Genomic DNA, 22830 nt, shown 5'->3' with positions numbered 1-22830 from the left:
GCCACCTCGAAAGCCCCAACAGCGAAATTTAATTACGAAAGTTTTTTAAGATGCGCCGCTCGAGTGCGCTCACAGCCCGAAAAACGGCTTAATTATCAACCAAGCGAGAGGGGGGGGGGGGCGAACGACCAAATAATAAACATCACCGCGAATCTTATCCCCTCGAGCGCGAGTGTCTTTTTGTTTTGGTTTTTTTTTTTTTTTTTTCAAGGGAGAGAGGAAAAGGGAGGATGGACATGAGCCACGGGCTAATCGTTTGGCTCGTGCGTTATACGCGGGCGACGACAGCCACGCGATCGTCGCCATCTCTGCGCTTCGTTATCCGGTCGGCGATACCATATGTGCACGTACGTACACACACGAGGAGTCGAGTCAGCCTTTGGTGAATCTCGTCCGTATACATATATATATATGTATATACTCACCACCCGATGCTCGACTGTCGAGCAATTAACGCAGCCTCGAGCTGATATTGTATATACGTCCCGTTCCCTCTTTTCCTCTCGGACGTATACTTGTGAATGCGCTTGTGTGCCACAACAACGTCGGGAGGAGATAAGAAAGAGTGACAGAGACGCTCTGGTAGATAATAGGATGATCGATACTATTTATTTCACGTCTTATCGCCGAGTGCGCATTGTTTTGCCATAAAGTGACAAAATACGAACTGACGGCCAAATCGAGCAATCACTCGGACGCCCGTGGAAGTTCATTCGATTGCTTGTTTTTTTTTTAAATTTCCTGGTTGATTAAATTTTCCGCTGTGCGCTTCTACCATCGCACATGACATTACCTGCGTAAACGGAGAAGAAGAAAATGATGAAACAAAAGAAAAAAGCTCGAGGTGCACGTATAGTGGAGGGAAAAATAAAAGCAACGGCGAGTTTAAGCGAGAGCAGCAGATTGACGATGAATTTATGTGGCGAGAGCGGCGTGTGTACGTATAGAGTCTCGCTTGGGGAGGGGGTGCACTGCAGCCCAGGAATAATCGAAATGCTAATTATTCATTTGCATAATTAACACCCGCGGTCTCCGTGCGGGGTAATCCACATGCCACGGGAGAGTCGAAGCGGAGACGAAGGGCACGGAAATTAACGGTGGGACCTTGCGTTTTGAATATTAAATCCCGTCCCGTCTGTACCTCTTTCGCCTTCTCTCTCTCTCTCTGTCTCTCTCACGCGGCGCACGAGCGAGCTTATCGTCCATTGGCATCTCTTCGCGCGCAATCCCTTTTCTCTCCTCGTCCCATCGTCGTTTTTTGCACCAACGTGTATTATATGTACGCGCGACGATTAATAAGCGATAAGGCGAGCAAAAAGAAGAATAAACTATTAGCTTGGAAATAAAAACATTGGATGGAAAAAGGAAATAAAAAAAGGGGGCAGACGGTGCGCTCGTTTTTTCCGCGCTCTCTTTGTCTGTGTTTGCCGTCGGCAAAGCAAAAATACAAATCGAACGGCCCGAGTGTAATTGCAAAAGTGACTTCAATTAACGCGTGTGCACGGAAAGGGGTGGCGAGAGGGGGGTAGTTTTGAGAGTCGCCGAATATTTTCGCGCCGGAGGCCTGGCGCCGACACCCCTTCCGCGGATAATTAAATTCTCCGAAAGTCAATTCTACGAATGTACGAGTGTTTTTTTCCTTTGGCTGCCATATGTATATAAATACGAATGCTCGTTAGGCGATGATGAATTTTTTTTTGTGGCATTAATTTTGCATAGCGTTATTATTACGTCGCTGTTACTGCCGTGATGTTTGCTTATGACAAGTATGTATATGGTTGGCAACCATTGTCGGTGGATGATGTTTTTTTGCTCTTTACTCCGTTATAATTTTTATCGGGTGACAAATAACATTTTGGTTTTGTTTTAAAATGGCCTCGAAAATGGCACAAAAGTGTGTATTTGCTGTTCACTACTTTTTATAATTTAAATTTTAGATTTTTATAAACTTAAAATATTACGAGTAAAAAACAGATTATTGTCGTAACAAAATGTACTTTTGTAGAACAGCTCAACGATGATTTGGATGCATGGAAAACAAATCGTTAATCCTGTTTTTGGATCTTTTGAGGCTTCGGCAAACACGAGCGTCCTATCGACCGGATTAGCATCGTTTTGCATGAGGTTGAAAGCAAAGCGGGGAAAGCTCAAAAAAAAAAAAAAAAAGAAAAAAAGGAAAAATGGCAAATGACGATTTCAATCACATTAAACCGACGACATTAATCCACAGATGTTCTGGAAAATACGTATAATCGCAGCCATAGCCGCAGTACGATGTGTACGCGGCCTTAATTCACGGCACGGCTGAAAATCAATTCGAGCGATGATTATCTGCCCTCTGCGTTTCCACTGTACGCTCGCTACAACGTACCCTCTGCCCTCCTTATCAGATCATCCGCCTCTTCTCGACTTTTTCACCACATCATCCCGTATTGTCTTTCATTCAATCGCACGCGTTACGTGTTTACACGAACATGTATTTTAAAAAGTCGTCTCATTAGCACGTTTATTGTTGATATTATGTATGTACCATAGAGGATCTTTATCTCTTGCTAATCGTCACAATTTGGTACGACTTGTGGGCAAAAAGTACTCGATTTCCCGACATTTATCTATGTAGTAGGCCGAGAGTGCCATCAGAGACAGAGCCAATGGAACCTACTTATATCTCACCCATTTCTCAAATACCCTCGGCTAGACTCGAGCCGCTTCGGGCAAAGTTATGGCTCCGATGATTAAAAATACTCACTCGAGCAAAGTTTTTTTATTAAACCTTCTGCTACCCTTGCCGGTGCACGGGGTATACATACACACAGCAACTTTTCCTCCGATGGATAAAAGCGAGCTGGAAAAAAAACAATGAAAGACTCGGTGCAGGAGAAACAACGGCTCTTTGTAACGGACGCGTGGGGGCCGAAAACTTGGACGATGCATCGTTCGCCTTGTAATTCTCGTCGTACACGCCTCCTCCCCCACCCTTTCATTTCGCCTTTCTCCTCGCTATGTGCTTTGTACACCCTCCTCTACTCGGACAATCTTTTTTATCGCTTCTTATCGGGATTGTAAAATTTATCACCAGAAACAAAAACTTATATATCCCCCCCTGCCTTACCTCCAAGACTGCCCGCAATTGAAAAAATGAGCGTAGCGATGGCTATCCGAGGCACAGTATAATCACAATACTACTTGATATCACCGCGAAATCCTCCACTCGCCGAGCACTAGATTTTCCAGAAATTAATTTAATATTTTACTAAACGGCTCTCAGCGATTCGTCCAAATGAAACGGTCGCGCGTATACCTTTTCGTCCTCTATAACGATGTCCCCCGATACATTAATCTCGAGTACCACCACCACCACTACAATAGCCAGTACGTCCGGCAAAGTTTTTCAATAAACAAGCAGTGGATATGGTACTTATACGTAAAAGAAAAAAAAAGTCCCCCCTCGAGCCTTTGGCTCTCCATGAAGAATTATAGGATTGGCGTTAATTGCCCGTTATACATCGGCTTGACGGAAGTGACGCAGCCCTCTTTCTCCAGCGTCGCGTTTGTACGGGTGTACTATATGTACTATATACCCAGTGATTTACGAAGTCGATTTTCGCGGGCCCTCTCTCTCTCTCTCTCCTCTTATTCGCCATACGCCGATGCGCACTGTATACGTATGGACTCTCCAAAGGCGCTCCTCCTCGCTTGTGTATACACACACGGGCTCTCCGTTTCACTTTCTCAGACGGCTTTTATTTAACGGGCGCCGCCGCGTTAATGGTCGTAACACGCCTCTCTCTCTCTCTCTCTTTCGGGCGGTGGGGAGTTGAGGGGACCGTAGGCCGCGTTTTTGTTGTACTGTGTCTTCTTGAGACAGTAAAATCGCCAACGACGGGAGTAATGTTGCGTTGCGCGTGGTTCTCGCCGTTGGACCGCAATCGGAAAACTCTCCTCTGATTCTAGAGTATGGGTGTCCGTTTTGTGGTCAATTTATTGTTATGCCGTTTTAATCTTGCGATCGCGGAGTGATCGGTGCCTTTTTTTTCCAGATCACCGATTAGACTTATCTCTTGTGGCGAGTGGGAGCAAACACCACTGATAAACGTCAACTGGAATGTAGGCCACTCCTAACGTATATTGTACTTCAACGCCTGGCTCTTATGCGTTTTCCTCTTTTATTCCTCACACAACTCGCAACTTTTTGCCAAAAAGACACACAACCCTTTGTGTCTACGATACATAGTGGCTGGGGAGAAAGTACCACCACCAGCTACTAGTGAAAAGCTTCTTTTTTTTTTTTTTTTTTTTTTTTCCTCACTCGTCTCGCTTTTTGCGTTCACACGGCGCTTTGCTATTTTTCCTTACCCTCTCCCGCGGCCATTTATACACCTTTTAACTCTACCGTACGTACAACATATACCTGATGCAAACGTGGGTGCGCGCGAACGTCTCTCGCGTCTTTTCTTTGTCCACGTACACATAATATACCTACTGTAAATCATTTCTGTAAATGTGTACCTACGCCGCCGCATCGCTTCTCTTTTTTTTTTTTTTCCTTTGCTATATTCTTTTGTGATGAACGTTACAGTGCTCTCTTGTGCACACACAACCGTGCTCTCGATGGGCTATGAAAAACACTCAGGTGGGCGCGTTGTTTGTCCCTCGGTGTACTCACGATGGGTACACGAAAAAAGGGGTTTTGTCGAGAGCTGATGCCTATAAAGTGAAAATGACATGTAGCGCAAGAGGAAGAAAAAAACACACACACTCGTAGATGGCATGTAATCTTCGATCATACATGTGGTAGTATGTTGTGTGGAAAAAAGAATGGGGAATAATCATGATATCCGAACGGAGAATAAGATGTATGGAGAAGGAAAAAAAATTGGAGTACACTGTAGCGCGCTTCGTTAGGAGAAAAAGCACTCGAGAGACAAAGCCGTTTCTCTTCCGAAACATCCATTACCCGAGCAGTGCTATACCCATATAGTGGTGTAGTGTACAGCAGTAGCAGCCATCCAAAGCGATGAAAACTCAATCTTGCCCAGTGTGGGTGTACAGTCGAACCGAGTGCGCTCAACAAACGCAATTCCACTTGCGCTCGCACGTGTAATACACGATTACGCGAAATTGGCACGAAAACGAAGCGTTTGTGGCAGGTGTGCTCGTGAAGTGGTGTTGTTGCAGGGTATACCAACGTATACGTGTTTGCAGGCACCAGAGAATGAGAGAGATGTACGAGGTCGCAGGCGTTGTCTGATTGTAGGACATCCATCCACGTCTTTAGCTCAAAAGCGACGCTGGCACGCGAGAGAGAGAGGGAGAGAGATAATGACTTTCTAATTGCATTGCACGAGGCCGCGAGTAGTTTTCACGGCTTACGCTACAGCGGGCTCGGTCCTCTATTTATCTGCCATCCCTTGCATTTTTTACGATATAATCAAATAGTAGTATAATGTATGTAGAGGAAAAATAAAAAAATAAAAAAACAAAAAAAAAAGAGTACATGGCAATGAGACAAAGGGCTGGGTGGTTAACGAGCGGCTCAAAGATATTTATCCATAATTTGTCTCTTTACTCTTTTACATCAATATACATACGTATATTCTTCATACCATTTACAACAAATTCCGAGTATACGATGGATCAAAGAGTGTGACGATGACGGCGCCTTTCCTGGAGTCGACCATCGCCAAAACCACGAGTCCAAGCCAGAAGCAAACTCCTCTTGGCCTGTACTGGCGAAAATCCACCCCCCCCCTACCCCATCTGCCGGTCGTCCACCTCGTGGACCGGTGTGTGTGTGTAGCGTTGTCGCTGCTGTCTCGTGGTTCCAAACCCCTCCGAGCTATCGGCGCAACTCCGCCAGCTTCCTCCTCGGGGGGCTTTGCGGTCTCTGGTCAGCTCCAGGATGCGGATGAATAGGAAGAGAGGAAACCACCACGAGGCACACATGTATATACTCCACTCCCACATTTGTACGCGTAAGTATACACATGGGCACTTGGGCGACACATTGTGGATCACTCCACGGACCGACAAAGGAGGCTCGCTTCCATACACTGACTTTTATTTATGACGAAACGATGACGAGCCATCGAGCTGCTTCTTCGTGCCCCGTCCGACTCGGTGTCGACGCTTATACCCCACCAATGCTGGTATACGTTACGATACAATATGTACGGGAGGGACGGGGACGAGGAAAGTGTAATATAGAGTCGCCGGTGATTACTTGGCGCGTCGTTGGGCGAGCCGTGGGTTATTAATGATAGTCCGGGTCGTTAGTTCGGATGCCTCCTCCTTTTTATTTGTTCCCAAGCTCTTGACGTGGGAGGGGGAATTAATTGATCATCGTCGCTGGGGTGAATTACTCGGAAATGTTTATTTAGGCGATGCGTACTCCGATTGGACCGATTTCATTTTGCAAAAGTCTTGAGGAGAGTTCCTTACTTTTGGGAGGAGGGAAAAATCACGAAACGGTTATTAAAAGAGGTAACGGAGCACGGTATTAATTTGGCTCCTCCTCGCTCCGTACCTCGGAAAAATCAATCGGCTCGTCGTTTTGAAACCGATCCACGTCCCGCAGCGATATCTCATCCTCCTTTCGGCCCTTTGCTAAAAAAAAGAAAAAAAAGGAAGAAAAAGCGAGGATAACGACTTTTCCCCAAAGGATATCGGTACCCGTCTTGCCCCCCTGGCCCGACCAGGTCAGAGAGATATCGCACCAAGTCAGGAGGGAGAGAGAGACATCGAGCCAAGGATGTGTCAGTATATAGGGCCATACCTCTGCTGGCGTGCATAAATTCCAGGCCTCGGTGGCAGTGGCCCCGAGAGCTAATATGCGGCTCCTCCGCAACGTCCGCGGATCGATGCTCCCTCTCTCTCTCTCTCTCTCGGCTATACTGTTGGGAATAGTAAATTTCCGTCGCGCGACCGCCATTATTAGCATACACGAGTACACTGCGGCGATGAGTTATGCCTTTGCTGCCCCTGTAATGCCCCAACCCCCCGTCCTAACATCTCTACCCACGTCTTATGTGACGTGGTTTAGCGATGAAACTTTTCTTTTTGTATTTACAGCTTGGACGTGCCTTGCAAGTTTTGTTCAATCGTGTATTGGAACGGGCAGGGGTGACGATGAGTAAAAGTTTGTTGATTGTGTCTCTACAAGGGATTTTTGACAAAAGTACCACCCATTTTGACTTTGTTTGAACAACAATGTCGTATAAATAACAGGATGTTGGCACAGGTACTGCGATTATACATTTCCATGGTCAGAGCATAAAGGGTAATACCCGTCATTGAAGGGTGCGTCCACCGAAGAGAGAGGGAGGGGGATGAATTTTCGATGGAATCCAAACGAAACTATTCCGCGCTTTTACGTCTGCTTTTGATAGCTCCACCGGGGGCTTCGCGGCTCGCATGTGTGTCCGATTGGTTTTCACGTCTCGTTGGAAGGAACTTTATGACCCATCCCCATCACACCCCCTTTTGGTATTATTGAAAAGCGGAAATTTGCTTTTGGAGGTATTACTTTGGCGCTGATTGCGCATGAAAACGCAGCCCAGCTTAGCGCAACGGTGAATAAAATACAAAACAAACACGCGGAGAGAAACATGAGTCCCCCACATCTGCGGAAAACCATAACTGGGCTGATTGCTGTACACAACTGTTGGAGGCCGCGATAACCCACTGAACTCTGTATTATCGCGAAATGAATCAGCCACGAGCTCTCTAATCGGGTCCTCCTTTGGGAAGCTCTTTGCGCACCCGTAGCCGATCGAAATCGTTTCGCAATGATCCTCACCCTCTTTTGTATCCAACTCCACGTATGTACACGCGAGCCAGGGAGAGATAGTCCCCCTCCAGCCCCCATAGTTCTCTTGCCTCGGTCCGAATCGATTCAACGAGAGGGGGAGAGGGTACGGGTGAGCTAAACCGATCGTAAATCCGTGGAGCAGCTTGTGCGTCCTACCTGGCGCTCTACTCCCCCCTCTCCCCTTTTTTTCATCCGAGGTAATAGCCGTGGGTGCGTGCAGCCCTCTTTCGTATTTGGTTTCTTTTATTTTCCCTCCCACGTGCTCTTACGGCCTTTGAAGAGAGCACATAATATCTGCCGAGAAGGAAAGGGAAAACGGAGGAGCCGAGGGGCTTTAAATAGAAACCGACGAGCGCGTGCATCGTGTGTACCGAATGTAAAAAAGGGGGTAAGTTTTAAGAAGCAGTTTGATACTTTATTTTTCGTATTTTTTTTTTTTTTTTTGTTTCTTCCGATTTATTTTTTCGCAAGAGCTTGAACACAATTAATAGGCGCATACAGTGCACAGCATCAGAGTTTATGCACCCAGACTCGGCGCACGGTTAAGCCGCGGCTTATGAAATCTTACTCTTGGCTCGCTCACCAACTCCCCTCCCCCCACACTCTTTTTTTTTCTGATAAATTTCTGCAGGAATGAAAAGGAGCGTAATGCAAACTAAAGCGGTGAGAGTATAGAAGCTCACGGCAGACTTTCAGGCGCGTGCTTGCGCCTCTACAGATTTGTCTCTCGAGATGGAAAAAAGTTGGTCTAGATACGGTTGCAGCGAACGAGGTTTCAGTCAGCAGCTGAAGAAATTGTACCCGAGTCCCCTTTAAATAAGGGTCTTTTTTTTTTAAACACGGAGGTTACGGAGGGAATTAAAATATGTAAAACCAGGGAGCCTCCGAAGGTTACTGTGGAGGAAAAAACGTGTCCCTTTGAAATAACACCATTCAAGAGCGAGCCCGCGTCCACTCCATTCATTTGTCGTCCATTGTAAGAAGATTATTTTACCAATTCAAAGCAGCGGCGGGTCCTTCCTCGGAATTAAAACTGTACAGGTCATCGGATGGAGAGGAAAAAAAAAGAAAAAAAATGGAATAAAAAGAGCCGAATCCTCGAGAAAGACGTTTGACGCTATACAGCGAGGAAATTCATGCGAGGACAGGGTCGAATCAAAGTCGGCATGTATTATTCATCCGCCGAGCGTCGGAGGGGGAGGAGCCCTCGCGGTTTTGCTGCAAAAACAAAAAAAGGTCCGAATGAAAATTAACGCGGCTGGGAGAGGCCAAGGGCGTATTTACATCAATTAGCTCTCTCCTGCCCACCCCAGGGGCCATTTTCCGAACGGTAAATTTATGCACGACGCACCATTCAACGCTCTCTTGTGCCCGCATGCCATGACGACGACAATCTACAATACTATACGTACGCTGCACGAAAGGGTTGGCTTTCTCTTTTCCGTAGGCCTTTCTTCCTTTTTTCCCTCATTTCTCAATTAAATTCCGGAATTGCCGTGTCCAGCCGCTCATGAAATTCGACAGCACCCGGATGACCCTGTCCTATCGTTCCATTGTGCTTTTCATCATCATGCGACTCTTTCGACTCCTTTGTCCACGTACATAAATGTATATTCATCTCGGTGACTTTCCATCTCTTTTCCATCTGTATTCTTCATCGTCGGATGGATCTATTCGAGCCCACCAAGCCGGAAACTCAGAGTCCCTTAGCCAAACATCGGGGAAGCATCATCTCGAGCTTTGATCGACGTTTTCCAGGCGACTCTTGGAAACGCGTTTCCTTTCACGGATACCCAGTCACTACATCTTCTGTTGAAAAAAAAAAAAAAAACTGCAAATGAAGCTCCTCACCCTCGAGTCTTAGTCCACAGCAAACGGGATGGATGCGACAACAAAAACAAGTGCACGCATCTCTTAGGGCATATCAGCAGAGACAGAGAGTCCTGATAAACGCCAAGTGGGCACGGGGTATAGGAGGCTACGTGTACGTATCATATCGCATGAAATATTCACAACGACCGGGTAATGGGAAAATCCTCGGGAGTCTCTCGCTAACGCCACGCTCGAAAGACACGTGTATGTATATTAGCCTCAACGGTGTCTCCTATACATGCAGTATAGATATAGCACAAGAGGTTGCGGTAAACCATCAAGAGACTCCCTCGTTGCCCACGTAGCACCAGAAAGAGAGAGAAAATTGTTACTCTTTAATGCATGTGGGCGTCCTTTGTGCCCTTTTGAGGACTTTTCTATCTCTCTCTCTTCCTATCGTGCACCAGGCTTCTTTCAGCGAGCAACCCCCTTTTGGAGCCAACCACTGCCTTTTTCTCTCCGATTTACCCGGCACGCGCGCGCACGTCCGTGTGACCATCGCGTGCATGAATGTGTACCCACATAGATACACAAATGTATACGCACGCGCGTTCTTGCATACGAAAATCCTGCAGTTGCCTCCACCCTTTTATACTATAATATATACTCGGAATCCGTATTGCGTATACAACGTACAGCTCCATGTAACCACTCTCTCGACGTGGCGGTGGTTAAGGTACAGCTCTGTACCCATCGTAGCGGCGGTAGCGTGAAAAAGCACGAGGATCCATAGACACACGAAGGACGTTTCTTCCTTTCTTCTCTCGTCTCTATCCGAGCGCGTGCACGTGTGGGGGGGATACGCGTGTAGATGCGCGCGTGGAGATAGAGAAAGCGGGAGCAGGGAAATAAAAAAAAAAAAAAAAAAAAAAAAAAGGGTCGAGAGCCCGATGATGAGCGGACATTCACGTGGATACAGGGCGTATAGGAGTGTAGAGAGGAGGCTACTGATGTCCGATGGGATTCGGGTGGCGCGTGCGGAGGCTTGTGGCCGGATGGGGGAGAAGAGATAGAGAAGGAAAAAAAAAAAAAAAAAACGAAAGCGAAAAAGTTGCTATATGTTTGTACGACCGTGAAGTTTGATAAAGAGGGGGCTCCGCTGATTTCTCTGAATGGGGCTTCTACTCTCCTGGAGCTTTTGTTTGGAAAACGGAGCTCACTGGGCTTGTTAAATTCTTTTTCTTTTTTCTTTTTTTTTTTGTTTTTCAAGGGCTCCGTAGGAAGAGAGGGGACTTTGATGGGCTACTCTGAACAATTTTTTTCAAAGTTTCAAGACGATCGGCTCATCGGGGTTGTCTTGCGACACAGTCCAAGGGACAAGAAAATACATAAATAATATGAGGCACGTTAATTAACAAAATTTATCGGTGCTCGCCGTTGTCAGTTGGCAGTAGTTTCGTTGGAGTGGCAAAACAGCCCCGTAGCGTGTACAACGAAAAAACACGGATGAGCCGAAAACAAGAGGATGAAAAAAAAAACGGGCGTAATCCCAATCGTCGTTGCAGGGAGACACAATTGTCACTGGGCGGCCCAACGAGCCACAAAGGTGTCCACACGCACAGTCCATTGCAGCTGTCCCTCTATAGTGCAGAAAAAAAAAAAAAAAAAAAAAAAGCGTAAAACCTACACGAACAGTAAAAAAAAGAGCTTCGTTGCGTATTTCATTATTCGCCCTGCAGCCTCGTCAGCCCATTGTACGTCCCCGGCTCTCTTTTGGCTCCTAATTATCCCTCCTACGACAACCACGCTCACCCGCAGCTCTAATTTTTTTTTTTTTTTTTTTTTTTCCACCAAGAGAGAGAGAGAGCTTGCAAGCTCGCGCTAATTGACGCCGAAGCGCTCGGGGTATTATGGCCCACACGTGCAGTGTTGTCCTGATGCTCTCTCTCTCTCTCTTTGGCGGCCTTACACCGTTTAATGGCCATGCCTACACTTTTACTGCCTCCAGCCTCCCCCTTTCTTCCCCATCCTCTCGCGCCTTCGGGAAAGAGAGCGTATACGCGTGATTTAAGATAATCGTCCTCGTCATACCGACTCGTTACGTTTCGAAAGATTTACGCAGCCGCTTGTTTTTGACGCCGTACGAGCCTGCCTTTTTTTCCTCCCCAGAGTTAATTGTTTAACGGCCCGTAAGTGGACAAGATCAAGGGGTTCCGTTGAGCGCGCGAATAACATCTCGGCCCATCTTACACGTAGGCCAGCTATCGCCCCTGTCCAGCGATACACGCGGGTCAATCATACACTTGTACCCGAGCAGGGAGATTGTAGTCAAAAGAGGACGACGGGGAGGACTTTCCAATTGACCTCTGGCGTGGGGGTCTCGTTTGCGTGGAAAATAAACAGCGGAGCCGCAATCTTATCTCTCGCGGTTGGCTCCGCGGCGGCATCGAAATCGGTAAAGTACGAGCTTCATAATTCACGGATTATCGCGACAATGCTCGTGTGCAAATGCATGTATGAATACACTCCCGCGGAAGGGGGAGAGACAGTGCCGCGAGATAATCCGGACGCGCGTGCATTCCTCCGTTGTCGCCTTTGTTTTTACTCCTTGGCTTTGCTTTTAAGCTCCGAGGTTTTGATGGATCCGGAATTTATCTCCATATGCATACGTAAGGGAGAGAGAGCGCGTACGCTCGTTTTTTTACGCGTTCGTATCTGGCCCCGGAGCAGAGTATATATTTGCGTGGTCAGCTGCTTTTCGGGTGTTTATGGCGGTACTTTTTTTCCCCCCCTCTCGAGTGCGCTACCACCGAGTCACTTTGGGCCGGATCAAGCGTGAGTTGTCAAAAAATTATGCATCCGTTTATGCTTCCAATTGCCGAAATCCAAGCTAATCTCCATTAAATTTGCCAAAGTCTCAAACAAAAATTGTGTCTCCTTGTCCGACAAGGGGCATTAAAGCTCTGCGCCTTAAAAACACGCATCTCTCTGATCCAGCGGGATCGTCTAATAAACATTTCAGAGATTAACATTTCCAGTTGCGACTGTACGTCGGAGTCAAAATTTTCCAGTCCAAGGAATCCAGGTTTATCGCTGCAGTCCGACACTCTATTATTATTTTTTTTTTTTTGAAGCCCCTTCCGCTGCCTGGCCGTCATTTTCCTTTTTCCTGCTTATTGCTGCTCCCGCTCTTGTACAAGGGCAGCCCCTCTCCGACCCACGTATACACACGCACACAATGCACATTTTATATTCAACGTAGCGTAACAAAAAGGAAGCCCGGAGAGCAAGGAAGTACCTTCACTAGTATTAGCGACAGCAGTGGTAGTGGTAGTAAGTAGTGGAGAGGAAGAAAAACGCGTCCCTATGTACCCTGGCGTCGAGGAATCCACTTAAAGACGCCGTTCTCTCTTCGGGGCCGAGACGCGAAATTACGCGCACCGAAGGGAGGAGGGAGAGCGATAAAGAAAGAGAAGAGCGGTGTGTATATAAGAGGAGCGGATTATCCTCGCTCCATTCGAGGATTTAGGTGACATTTGACCTCGATTTTTTTTCTCTCTCTCTCTCCCTTCCCTTTTAACAGGAGGTGCGTCCGTGTACCATTATTATATACTTACACGAGTGCGCTATAAAACCAGTGCGTGTGTGTAAATATGCCCACCGGCTGATGCCGAGATTTGGCCCTGCGTTTGTTGAGTAGTACCATGCACGCTCGAGGGATGCTCTTTGTACGAGAGCCAAGAGCTATACGTGCGTGCGTTGAATAAGGACACGAGGGAGAGGACATTCTACAGCTATTTCGTGCCGTATGTTGCTTTTGTCCCGTAGTGTACGTTGATCCCGATATCACGCAGGACGTTCATTGCCGATGCACTCGCGAGAAATAAGATTGCACTTTGACTGATCAGGATGTTTTGTCTTGAGACAATTATTTGTCAACTACAATCGATTACTCCACAGGACTCATCGTGCCGGTTTATCACTCGAGTATACACTCTCTCATCCCCCGTGATTTACAGTCTGAGGAGCAAGTTTTCAAGACCCGAGTCGATCCTTTTTTTTTCCCTCTTCCCACGCACTCGGAAAAGCCCGATGTTGTCATCACTTTAATTACAATAGATAAATCTTTGATCGCGGCCGGTCATAAATCCAAAATCGTAATCCCAGCTGGATTTAAAGCGTTTGGTCCTTAAGGCGATCATCCCTTCGTGAGAAAACCTCCTTCCGAAGGGGAGAATAACCAAGATACAAAAAGGCACCTTTTCCTCCGGGTATATCGCCTTCGCCCCCTCCAAGCCATTAAGCACATCCGCGCGAGACTCTTGGAGACAGATGTGCCGCGTGTACCTGAAAACGTGCCTTCATCTTCTTCCTTTCCCTCCTCTCGACGAGTCACCACTGGATTATCCCGTCAGTCGGATTATACGCTTTCATGTTTTCGTACCACAGCCTGGCTCTCAATGTGTATACCATTGGCAAATTTCGCGTATCAATTTCCATTGCCGCGAAAAAAACAAGGCACTCCGTCACGCGCGACTTGGCAAAATTTCAAGCAAAAACATCGAAACAAACGCACCGGCGAGCCAAGCGAGCTAAACGCTCTCTCGATTCCGCGCGAGCGATTCCAAAATAGGTGTGTGCAGATAATACCCGTACGAAAGCTCGTTCACGTCAGTCATACGTATACGTGGGTACGCCGGAGCTGAAAAATCCGAGGCATCGAGCGTTAATATCTGACTAGTCGATCGCGCACACAAGGAGGAGGAGGAGAGACACGCGGCGCTCACGATACACAGACGTCAGTCACGAGCGTCTTCTCCCTATCCGTTCGATCGAAGTCGACGACTGGAGGGAAATTCAATTAACCGCCCAAAGGGGGAGAGCAAAAAAAAAAAAAAAAAAGGGTGGAGCCATCCCCTTTCATACCCCGATCATCTAATCTGGTATAGACGTTGACTCGCTCTCCATCTCCGGTTCGTATCGTGCATTTAAAGAAGTAAGCCCGTGGCAACAGTTTTTCCCATTCGAGCGCGCAAATGTGTCGAGTAGAGACCCGTAACGCGATACACATAGCGCGCATACCCTTCTTTCGAGCCGAAGGTATATACGATTGTTCGGCCTGTCGCGGAGCGGTGACATTTTTGTTACTCCGGGCTGACATGCCGTCTCCCTTTCGGTACACAGGGACGTCCACAGATGCCGGCTGGTACAAGGACGCGGCTCTTGGCGCGTTTTATCCACGAGTGGGGAGGGGGGTGGGGACGATGTTGTTATTCCACGGGAGGGTTGTTTTCCACCGAGGGAGGACTTTTTGATAATCCAATAAGAGCCGGGCGCGATTTATCGGGCGTCGGAAAAATAGATAGCCGAGGAAATCGAAGGGCGTTCATTTCCTTGAAAGCCGGCCGTTCAAACTACAGAGGGGGGGGGGATCAAAGGCGAGAGCGGGTATTTTTTCATTCCACTCGTGTTCCTCCGAACGCAGAAAGTGCGCCGAGAGTCGAAGTAACTAAGAAAAGGAAAGATATCCGGGTGTAAAAAAAAAAGGGGGTGGAGGAGAGAAAAGTGCCTCCTCCGCTGCAGCAGCAGGAGCGAGGCTCTGTAATTTCCTCCGTCTCTGTCCTATATATATATATGGGTGGGACTCGGGACTCGCGCGTACATGCAATTAAAGCCCCGTAGGAAATTGTCGGGCCATTCGTCCCTACGTGAGCCTTCCCTTTCGGATGGGGAGCGCGTGCCTGCCTCCTTTCTCTCCTGTCCCATTACATTTCTCGGATTAAACGCGGAATCGGGCTTTATTAATCCCATTACGATCATCCGCCGCGTGCGCGGCACGTACACCCGAGAGAGCACGAGGTTGAGGGGAACGCCTTTGAGTTTGGGTGTGTGGAACAAGACGAAAAAGGTGGATAGCGCCGATTATTTTCGATGAAACTGAGGATAGCTGAAAAGGATATATTTTAACTCTTGTAATTACCAAGGACTCCCTCCTACATCAGGATATTTTTTTTCTTCTCTTTACATTTACGTAAATTCCCACCGAGCTGTATGCGAGCGCGTGATTTTCAATCCAAGATTTTTTCCCCGACTAACCAAGCACGTGTTTTTCTTCTCTGTTCCAGGTGAGCATCATCTCAATCTATCCGAGCGATCTATCCTTGAACTCGGCGCACACGCGCGCGTGCACTTTCAAAGGTGAGCATAAATCGCGCGTATAACAAACTCTCCGATCTCTACCGATAGCGTTCTCGATTCCGGCAATTAAAAAATTATACGTATACATGTATATATTCCACGCACACGTGCAATAAGCACCGAACGCCGACTCTCCGCAGAGATAGGGTCTACCGATATGCCCCGGGTTTTCGCAACCTGTTGGGAAAAAAAAAAAAAAAGGAAATCGCTCCCGAGCGCTACCGGTGCACACGCGAGAGACGCCTTGTATGCCAACCGGTTGATCGAAAACCCGCGGCTCCACTGGCACACGTACATAAATGTATAGGAAAAACGAGAGCTGGTGCACTAGGTATACCGGCAGCGTTTTCTCGGTCACGATTATCTGGTTAGCCACAATTAATCGTGTATATATATACATATATATATATATATATCTTGGTGTGCCCGCGCGCGCGCGAAACAATGATTCGAGCGATTGTCTGTATATATGCAGGTATTATCACGCTGCCCGGCATTGGGTGCACGGTCGACGGGTGGTATAACGATTAGAAACGCCCTGATTGATCGGTCAATCATGTACTTCGTACCCCACATTATACATATACCGATTTTTCACTCTTTTACAAGCTCACTCGAGGCGTATAGGTAACAATGTCGTGATTTCGTTTTGCTCGCGCAAAATGGATTTGTACTAGAGAAAAGGGGGAGGGGGGGGAGTGTAGCACTCGTAAAAAGACCGTGAGCTCGTATAGCACAGCAGTAATGGCGTACGTAAAGAGGGAGAGGAGACGGAGAAAACACGACGCGGAGCAGTAGTTGATCGTCAGCGTATAGTCCAAGGAAGGACTAATATGTGTAGTAATTGCCCCTCAAAGGGGTCGGCGCACCGGGCTTTCATCTTCAAAATTCCTTTGTAGCTCTCTCTCTCGCCTCTAAATCGTGACCTTCGCGTTGATCGGTAAGGGTGTACACACTATCGGCACCGATCGCTGTACTCGAACTCGCGATCGTTCAGGGGCTCTTCTGTCCTGCACGGAAAATAAGAGATAATAGCTATATAGGGTTCGGTGGGAGGAGCAGAAGGTGGATGTAATAATGAACGCTACTACCACCACGACACGCGCAAGTCTCTCTCTCACTGACTTGTATCGATTGCGGTGGGATGTCCCCCTCGTACTTGGTGGACGCAACACACGTAGCTCTAAGAAAGAAGCAGCATGTAGATGTAGTCGAGGGGGGATGCCCGTGTATGTATACTTGTACAGAAAAAAGAGATAGAGCTGGCCTGTACGGTGGTGTTTTGTCGAAGGGAAGAGGCGGACTCGTAAAAAATGCATCACGCGTAATCGGTACGGCTGTTCGGGAAGTCAGGGTAACAGTGGAGTTCACCTTCGCGGAACGTATACGTATACACAGTGGGTTTTGTATTTTTCAGGTCCCTTTGCGTACGCGTGCCTCTTTAATATTTGATTCCCCCCCCCACACACACACACACACGCGTTGGATAGATTGAATATCCCTGAATAAGAAAAATATCGAGTATAAGCGCACATAATATCGTTTTGTTGGCAAGGAAAAGATACATACGAAGAATAAACGAATAGGTAGAGATCAATCTTGCGGGAGGGATTACAACGAGGCGCACAACTGCGTGATGGAGTATTATACATCGGAGCAGGCCATTCGATATATTATACATCCCGAGTAATAAAAATTGGCCTCTACGCGTGTGTATACTTTTCTCTGGATTATGTATGTACACACGCGTGGTTTGTACACCCTAACCACTACAAATCCACCCCCGCGTCTATACGTATATACGAGGAGGAGGCGTATAACCGCATCAAAACGACTCCCGCATGAATTAGCCCCATAAACGCACATACGGTACGGCCCGTGCAGCCCTTAATAAAGTCGGCTCGCTGCTGCGGAGCACAATCTGGCGGCTCAACTTTGCCGGCCAATGGTGCAGGAGAAGAAAGAGAGAGTCGATCGACCGTATGTACCCTCCACACACATATCGTTATTACTACACCACATGTACAGAGTATATACGGAAAGGAAAGGGGAGGAGAAAGGGAATAAGTAGCCTCGAGGACATAAATAAGGAGAGAGAGAGGCGAGGATTTTCCCCTGAAATCAAGCTCCTTGCCCCCGGGACGGACTCTGCCGGTGGCGTTTAGGGCTCTCTCGCTCGTAACGATTTTCGTGCGTATACGCCTGGTGGTGGCCGGATCAAGGATTTCTATCGAAGACGTTGAAGGCAAGGGGGTGGACAAGAGTCGCGGCAGAATTTTCTCTCCCAACCTTTTACCACAGCTCCTGTCCCTCTTTTTCTTTTCACCCCCCTCCCTTACTCGGGTTTTTACGCAAGATTAGGGCACACCCGATTTGCGTAATACCTAATTGGCACACGCGGTACACTTGACCAGGCACAGCGCCATGTGTTGCCACAAAAATATTTATCCTGCATACAACGCGCGGCCTCGTGCGTCTACGAACGAGACATCCCTTTTCCTTTGCCACCCCGGCGTGCGCACGAATGCTCCAGAGAATTTATAGGTATAGGTGATCCCCTGATCTCGTTGGATTATGTATACCCATGTGCTGCAGAGACAGCGAAATAAAAAGGGAATAGTTACACACAAGTCTCTCGTCCCTCTTTGTGGCGCTGGAGTATCCGAATCGGGGGGGGATCTCCCCGCTCTAGTCTTGACTTTTCTCCTATACAGTCCCCCTTGTACATCGCTCGTATCACCTCTCGTTTATATACGATCGGACAATGAGCGCTTTTTTTTTTTTTTTGTCCCCCGCCCATCGGTCTTTCTCTCATCTACATCGAGCTAGATTATCGATCCGTACCGAATTTTTCGTCATCCCCCCTCCCTGCGGATGGTTTTGTCGAGCGCGCGAAAACCAAACAGTCATCCCGGAGTCATTGGATTCTCGGGCCGTCGACTCGCTGATGGATGGCGAGCCACGACCCTCCCTTTTTTTTTTTTTTTTTCTTTTTTTGCGAGAGTAGACAATGCGCAGGTCTGTGATGCGATTATTGTGTGCTCCTCGACACGAGGGGCTCGTCGCCAGTGCCCTGGATTATGATTATCCGAGAGACTCGAGAATAAAAAAAAGAAGTGAGACGCGTGTTTGTCTGTCGCTAATCCGTTCTCGCAAATAAATCAAAGAGTCGAGTGTACGAGAGCGACTCGAAGCTTATAAGGAGACGAGCTACGAGCCTCGCGAATCATCACGCGAAATTGGGCAAAGAGTGTATAAGCACGCCACCCCCTTTGGTTGTACTCATAGGAGCGGTGGGTGCAAGTAAAATTTTATTACCAAGCCCGGGATGGATGTGTAACCGGCTGTTGCCCGAGAGGAGGAAAGACGTGGCCCAGCGTCCGTATATATATCTTCCGCGTATATAAATCACGGGACCTCGTGTGTATCGATGTACGTATAAATATATATATCCCACCGAGGAGGGATATTATTGCTCGCGCTTTTATAACAGTATCGATCCGGGGCTATGTCGGTCGCGCAGACGCCGGTACAGCGATATAAAATATTTTTTTTCTCTCTCTCTCCCAGATGTATATATACCCTACGGAGATGGAGGGTCGAATCGGGAGGAAAGAGAGTATATAGGTATAATATACACTCTTGCCTTCTGCAGCTGCGGTGGTGGTGCGCCTCGTGATATCGGATTACCGACAATCAGCGACGATTTCATTACACCACCTTCGTCCTCTATCGCATCACTTGCGATATAAGTTCTTCCTTTTGGCTTTTTTACGTATATACATATAGGATACACAGTATAAGAAAAGTACACGCGGATGTACGCAATTTCGTATGAAGTTTACCCGAAATGGGACTGTCAGGCAATATATTCCGTGTTTTTTCACCACGATGTCCGTACTTTCTTTTTCTTTGCTTCTTTCACTTTAACACCATCGGCGATCCTGTCATGTTTTATCAAAGTTGTTACGCGGGAAGTTGGGCTCACAGATTAGGATAAAAGCCGATTTTTTAGAGCAGAGCCTACAACTATTGTTTCACTGTGTTTATACTCTCGATGAAAAAAGTTTTTTCAATAAAAAATAATAGAGGTACAAAAACTTTCACTACACTTACTGTTTCCAATTGTCGAAGCATACATTTCAATGAGCACCAAAAAATAACATTCCAACGGAAAACAGCTAGGCAAGCCGGACTCGTCGAACATTCACACCCTGCAAGAACTAGCAGCCAATCGCGTAAAAAGACTTTCCCGTCCGAGCGCAGTCACCCCAATCGAATCCGAGTGACAAGTCGTCTCCCCGAGAGAGTCCCATACGAGCTCATTGAATTAGAAAAACAGAGAGCAGTGGAGTACTCGTAAATGCATTAGGCTCGATGTTTTTCTTTTTTTTTTTTTTTTTCTTCTTCTCCGCTTAATTCACCCAGCTGAGCTAAACCTCGGCTTTTTCATACTCCAACGCGCTGCCGCTGGCAGAGGTACAAACTACATGTATATAGAGCACACGGTGCTTGTCGCAGTAGCTGAGAGAGAGAGTCCGCGATTTATCTCTCTTTCGTGAGCTCCGGAGCGCACCAACGGATGTTTTACTCACGGGACAGAAGAAGGGAAGAAAGAGAGGGAGAAAGAGAGAGAGTTGGTTCTCGACACCTGTTCTCTCTCTCTCTCTCTCTCTCTCTCTCTTTGAGAGACATTTGAGGGGCTTAATATTGGAGTACGCTCTGCACCTGGTACCCTTTGGCGCCACCCACCATCGCGATTCTTCCAACACTTGGCTGGATGTGATATTAGTTGATTCCGCGGATAGGGTGACACTTTCGGCTTCTTCTGACGCTCCATATATAAACGGGCACGATTTCATTTATATTGACTATTCAATTGGGGTGCAAAAGGAGGTCCCTCGACACAGGGTCCGCGATTTTAGTAAGTTCGATCCGGAGGCTTTCATGGCAAGTCTCGTGCCGTCCACTGGGTTGGAAGGCTCGGGCCCTGTGGACGTGAATGAATTTCTCGCGGCCTCATCCGCCGCCCTCAGAGTGGCCTTAGATCAGCACGCACCCTTAGTAACAAGATTGCAGCGACGTCGACCGGCACCATGGTTTAATGCAGAGTTACGCGCCAAATGCCGCGAGCGTGACCGGCTTTATGGATTGGCGCGGAGAACGGGAAGTGTTGCCCTGTTAAATCGTTACAGGCAGCAGAGGCGTATTGTAAAGAATGATCTCAGACTAGCTAGGGACACGTATCTGCGGGATGCACTGCGTGGCGCGTGCGGTCCGGGAGCATCTTGGGCGATTTTGCGTCGGTATGGGGTGGTGGGTCGTGCTGGATGTGCTTCGATTTCCGACGACAGGCTCGAGGAGTTGGCTCGCCATTTTTCGCGAGTGTCCAGTGCGCATCCGGCTGCTACAACCGAGGTTCTCGAGAACATAATTGCGGAAAGACCTATTTGTGCGAATTACTTTGCCTTGTTGCCGACAACAGAAATCGAGGTTAGGCAAGCCTTCGCTGGGTGCTTGGAAAGTACTCGGGGTTGTAGTCTAGATGGGCTGTCATTGACTTACTTTCGGTCATCATTACGAATTATCGTGCCGTTTCTAACCGATATATTCAACAGGTCCATCGCTAGCAACACTTACCCGTCGGAGTGGCGTCAGTCGATTATCGTTCCTTTGCCCAAGGTGACTGATCCTCAGGTCCCGGGCGATTTTCGGCCGGTGGCGAACTTGCCACATTTTGCGAAGGTTTTCGATAAATTGATCGCAAATAGAGTGGCGGAGTTTTTGGAGGGTAACAATTTGCTTTCACAAATGCAGTCCGGGTTTCGAAAGAATAGAGGGACACAGACGGCCCTGCTGAAGCTGACGGATGATATACGTGCTGGGATGGAAGCGGGTAGGGTCACTATACTCGTCCTGTTTGATTTTCGTCGAGCCTTCGATACAGTTAACCATACAGTGCTTTTGCGAGCTATGAGCCGCCTAGGATTTGATGAGGATACGCTCCGCTGGTTTTTTAGTTACTTATCGGGTCGTACACAGTCAGTGGTTGGATCGGGTGGCGGACGCTCAGAGTTTCTCACGTCAACATCGGGCATACCGCAAGGTTCGTCCACGGGACCGCTGCTTTTTCTAATTTTCATCGACAAAATACTCAGTGTACTCTTTTATGCAACTGGGGTACTTTTTGCTGATGATTTGCAGCTTTATTTATCATGCAAGCCAGCGGAGTTGGTGCAAACCATCCAACAATTTAATGAAGATATAGAAAGGGTTGTACATTGGGCAGATGCGTGTGGGCTCCAATTTAACTATGGAAAGTTATATGCGATCCTGGCAGGTACATGTCAGACCCTTATGCGCGTGGATGCGACGGACCTTCCGCCCCTCATGGCTGGTGGTCGGACGGTGCCATTGGTCAAAAAGGTTAAGACACTTGGCGTTTGGCTAACCGACGATCTTAGCTGGAATGCGCATGTGGGTTCTGTGTGTTCGCGAGTGCACGGGGTGCTGTATCGGTTGCGATATCGGGCGAGACTCCTATCTAGCTCTTTTAAAGCGATGCTCGCGTCCACCCTCATCATACCGCATTTTGATTACGCATGCTTGGTGTATGGGGGCTTATCAGGTTATCTCTCTGTGAAATTGGATCGACTTGCAAACACAGTTGTAAGATTTATATTTAACCTCAGACGCGATGCATCGCTGCAAAAATATTATGTGAAGCTGGGGTGGTTGCGACCGAGCGTTAGGCGTGACTATTTTTTGGCTGTAACCACGTACAAGACACTTACCACGCAGGAGCCTAGGTATCTATATGAAGTTTTCCCGCCGGCAGATCAGGAACTGCGAAGATCAGAGCGCCTCCCGCAGTCGGGTTTTAATATTCCACGCGCTTATTTAAATATTTATGCTCTATCTTTTTCCCAGCGAGCAATGAAGTTGTGGGATTCAATCCCACCAACTATCCGACTGCGAGACTCGCTTGGATCATTTAAGTTGGCATATTA

General features: G+C 47.6%; 2 protein-coding genes across 2 annotated transcripts in view; both read left to right on the top strand.

Annotated features, from left to right (window-relative positions):
* Window positions 1-22830, top strand: part of LOC106635902 (discoidin domain-containing receptor tyrosine kinase B) — a 155339-nt gene that overhangs the window by 6219 nt on the left and 126290 nt on the right. The window lies entirely within an intron of this gene.
* LOC149374774 (uncharacterized) lies at window positions 20768-22077 on the top strand. The gene is made up of 3 exons (XM_089592136.1): window positions 20768-21318; window positions 21439-21926; window positions 22025-22077. The coding sequence occupies exons 1-3, from the start codon at window positions 20768-20770 to the stop codon at window positions 22075-22077; spliced, it is 1092 nt and encodes a 363-aa protein (XP_089448262.1).

The sequence above is a fragment of the Copidosoma floridanum genome, unplaced genomic scaffold (genome assembly GCF_036245765.1).
Source record: "Copidosoma floridanum isolate Cflo_tuat_1 unplaced genomic scaffold, Cflo_Japanese_pri ptg000014l, whole genome shotgun sequence".
Classification (NCBI taxonomy): Eukaryota; Metazoa; Arthropoda; class Insecta; order Hymenoptera; family Encyrtidae; genus Copidosoma; species Copidosoma floridanum.
The sequence above is the reverse complement of the archived record's forward strand: the minus strand, read 5'-3'. Positions and strand labels throughout refer to the sequence as shown.

Coding starts and splice junctions, on each gene's coding strand:
- LOC149374774 (XM_089592136.1), top strand. CDS start 20,768: ATGGCAAGTCTCGTGCCGTCCACTGGGTTGGAAGGCTCGGGCCCTGTG. Junction 21,319..21,438: donor ACAACAGAAATCGAGGTTAG/GCAAGCCTTCGC, acceptor TATATTCAACAG/GTCCATCGCTAGCAACACTT. Junction 21,927..22,024: donor AACATCGGGCATACCGCAAG/GTTCGTCCACGG, acceptor GATGATTTGCAG/CTTTATTTATCATGCAAGCC.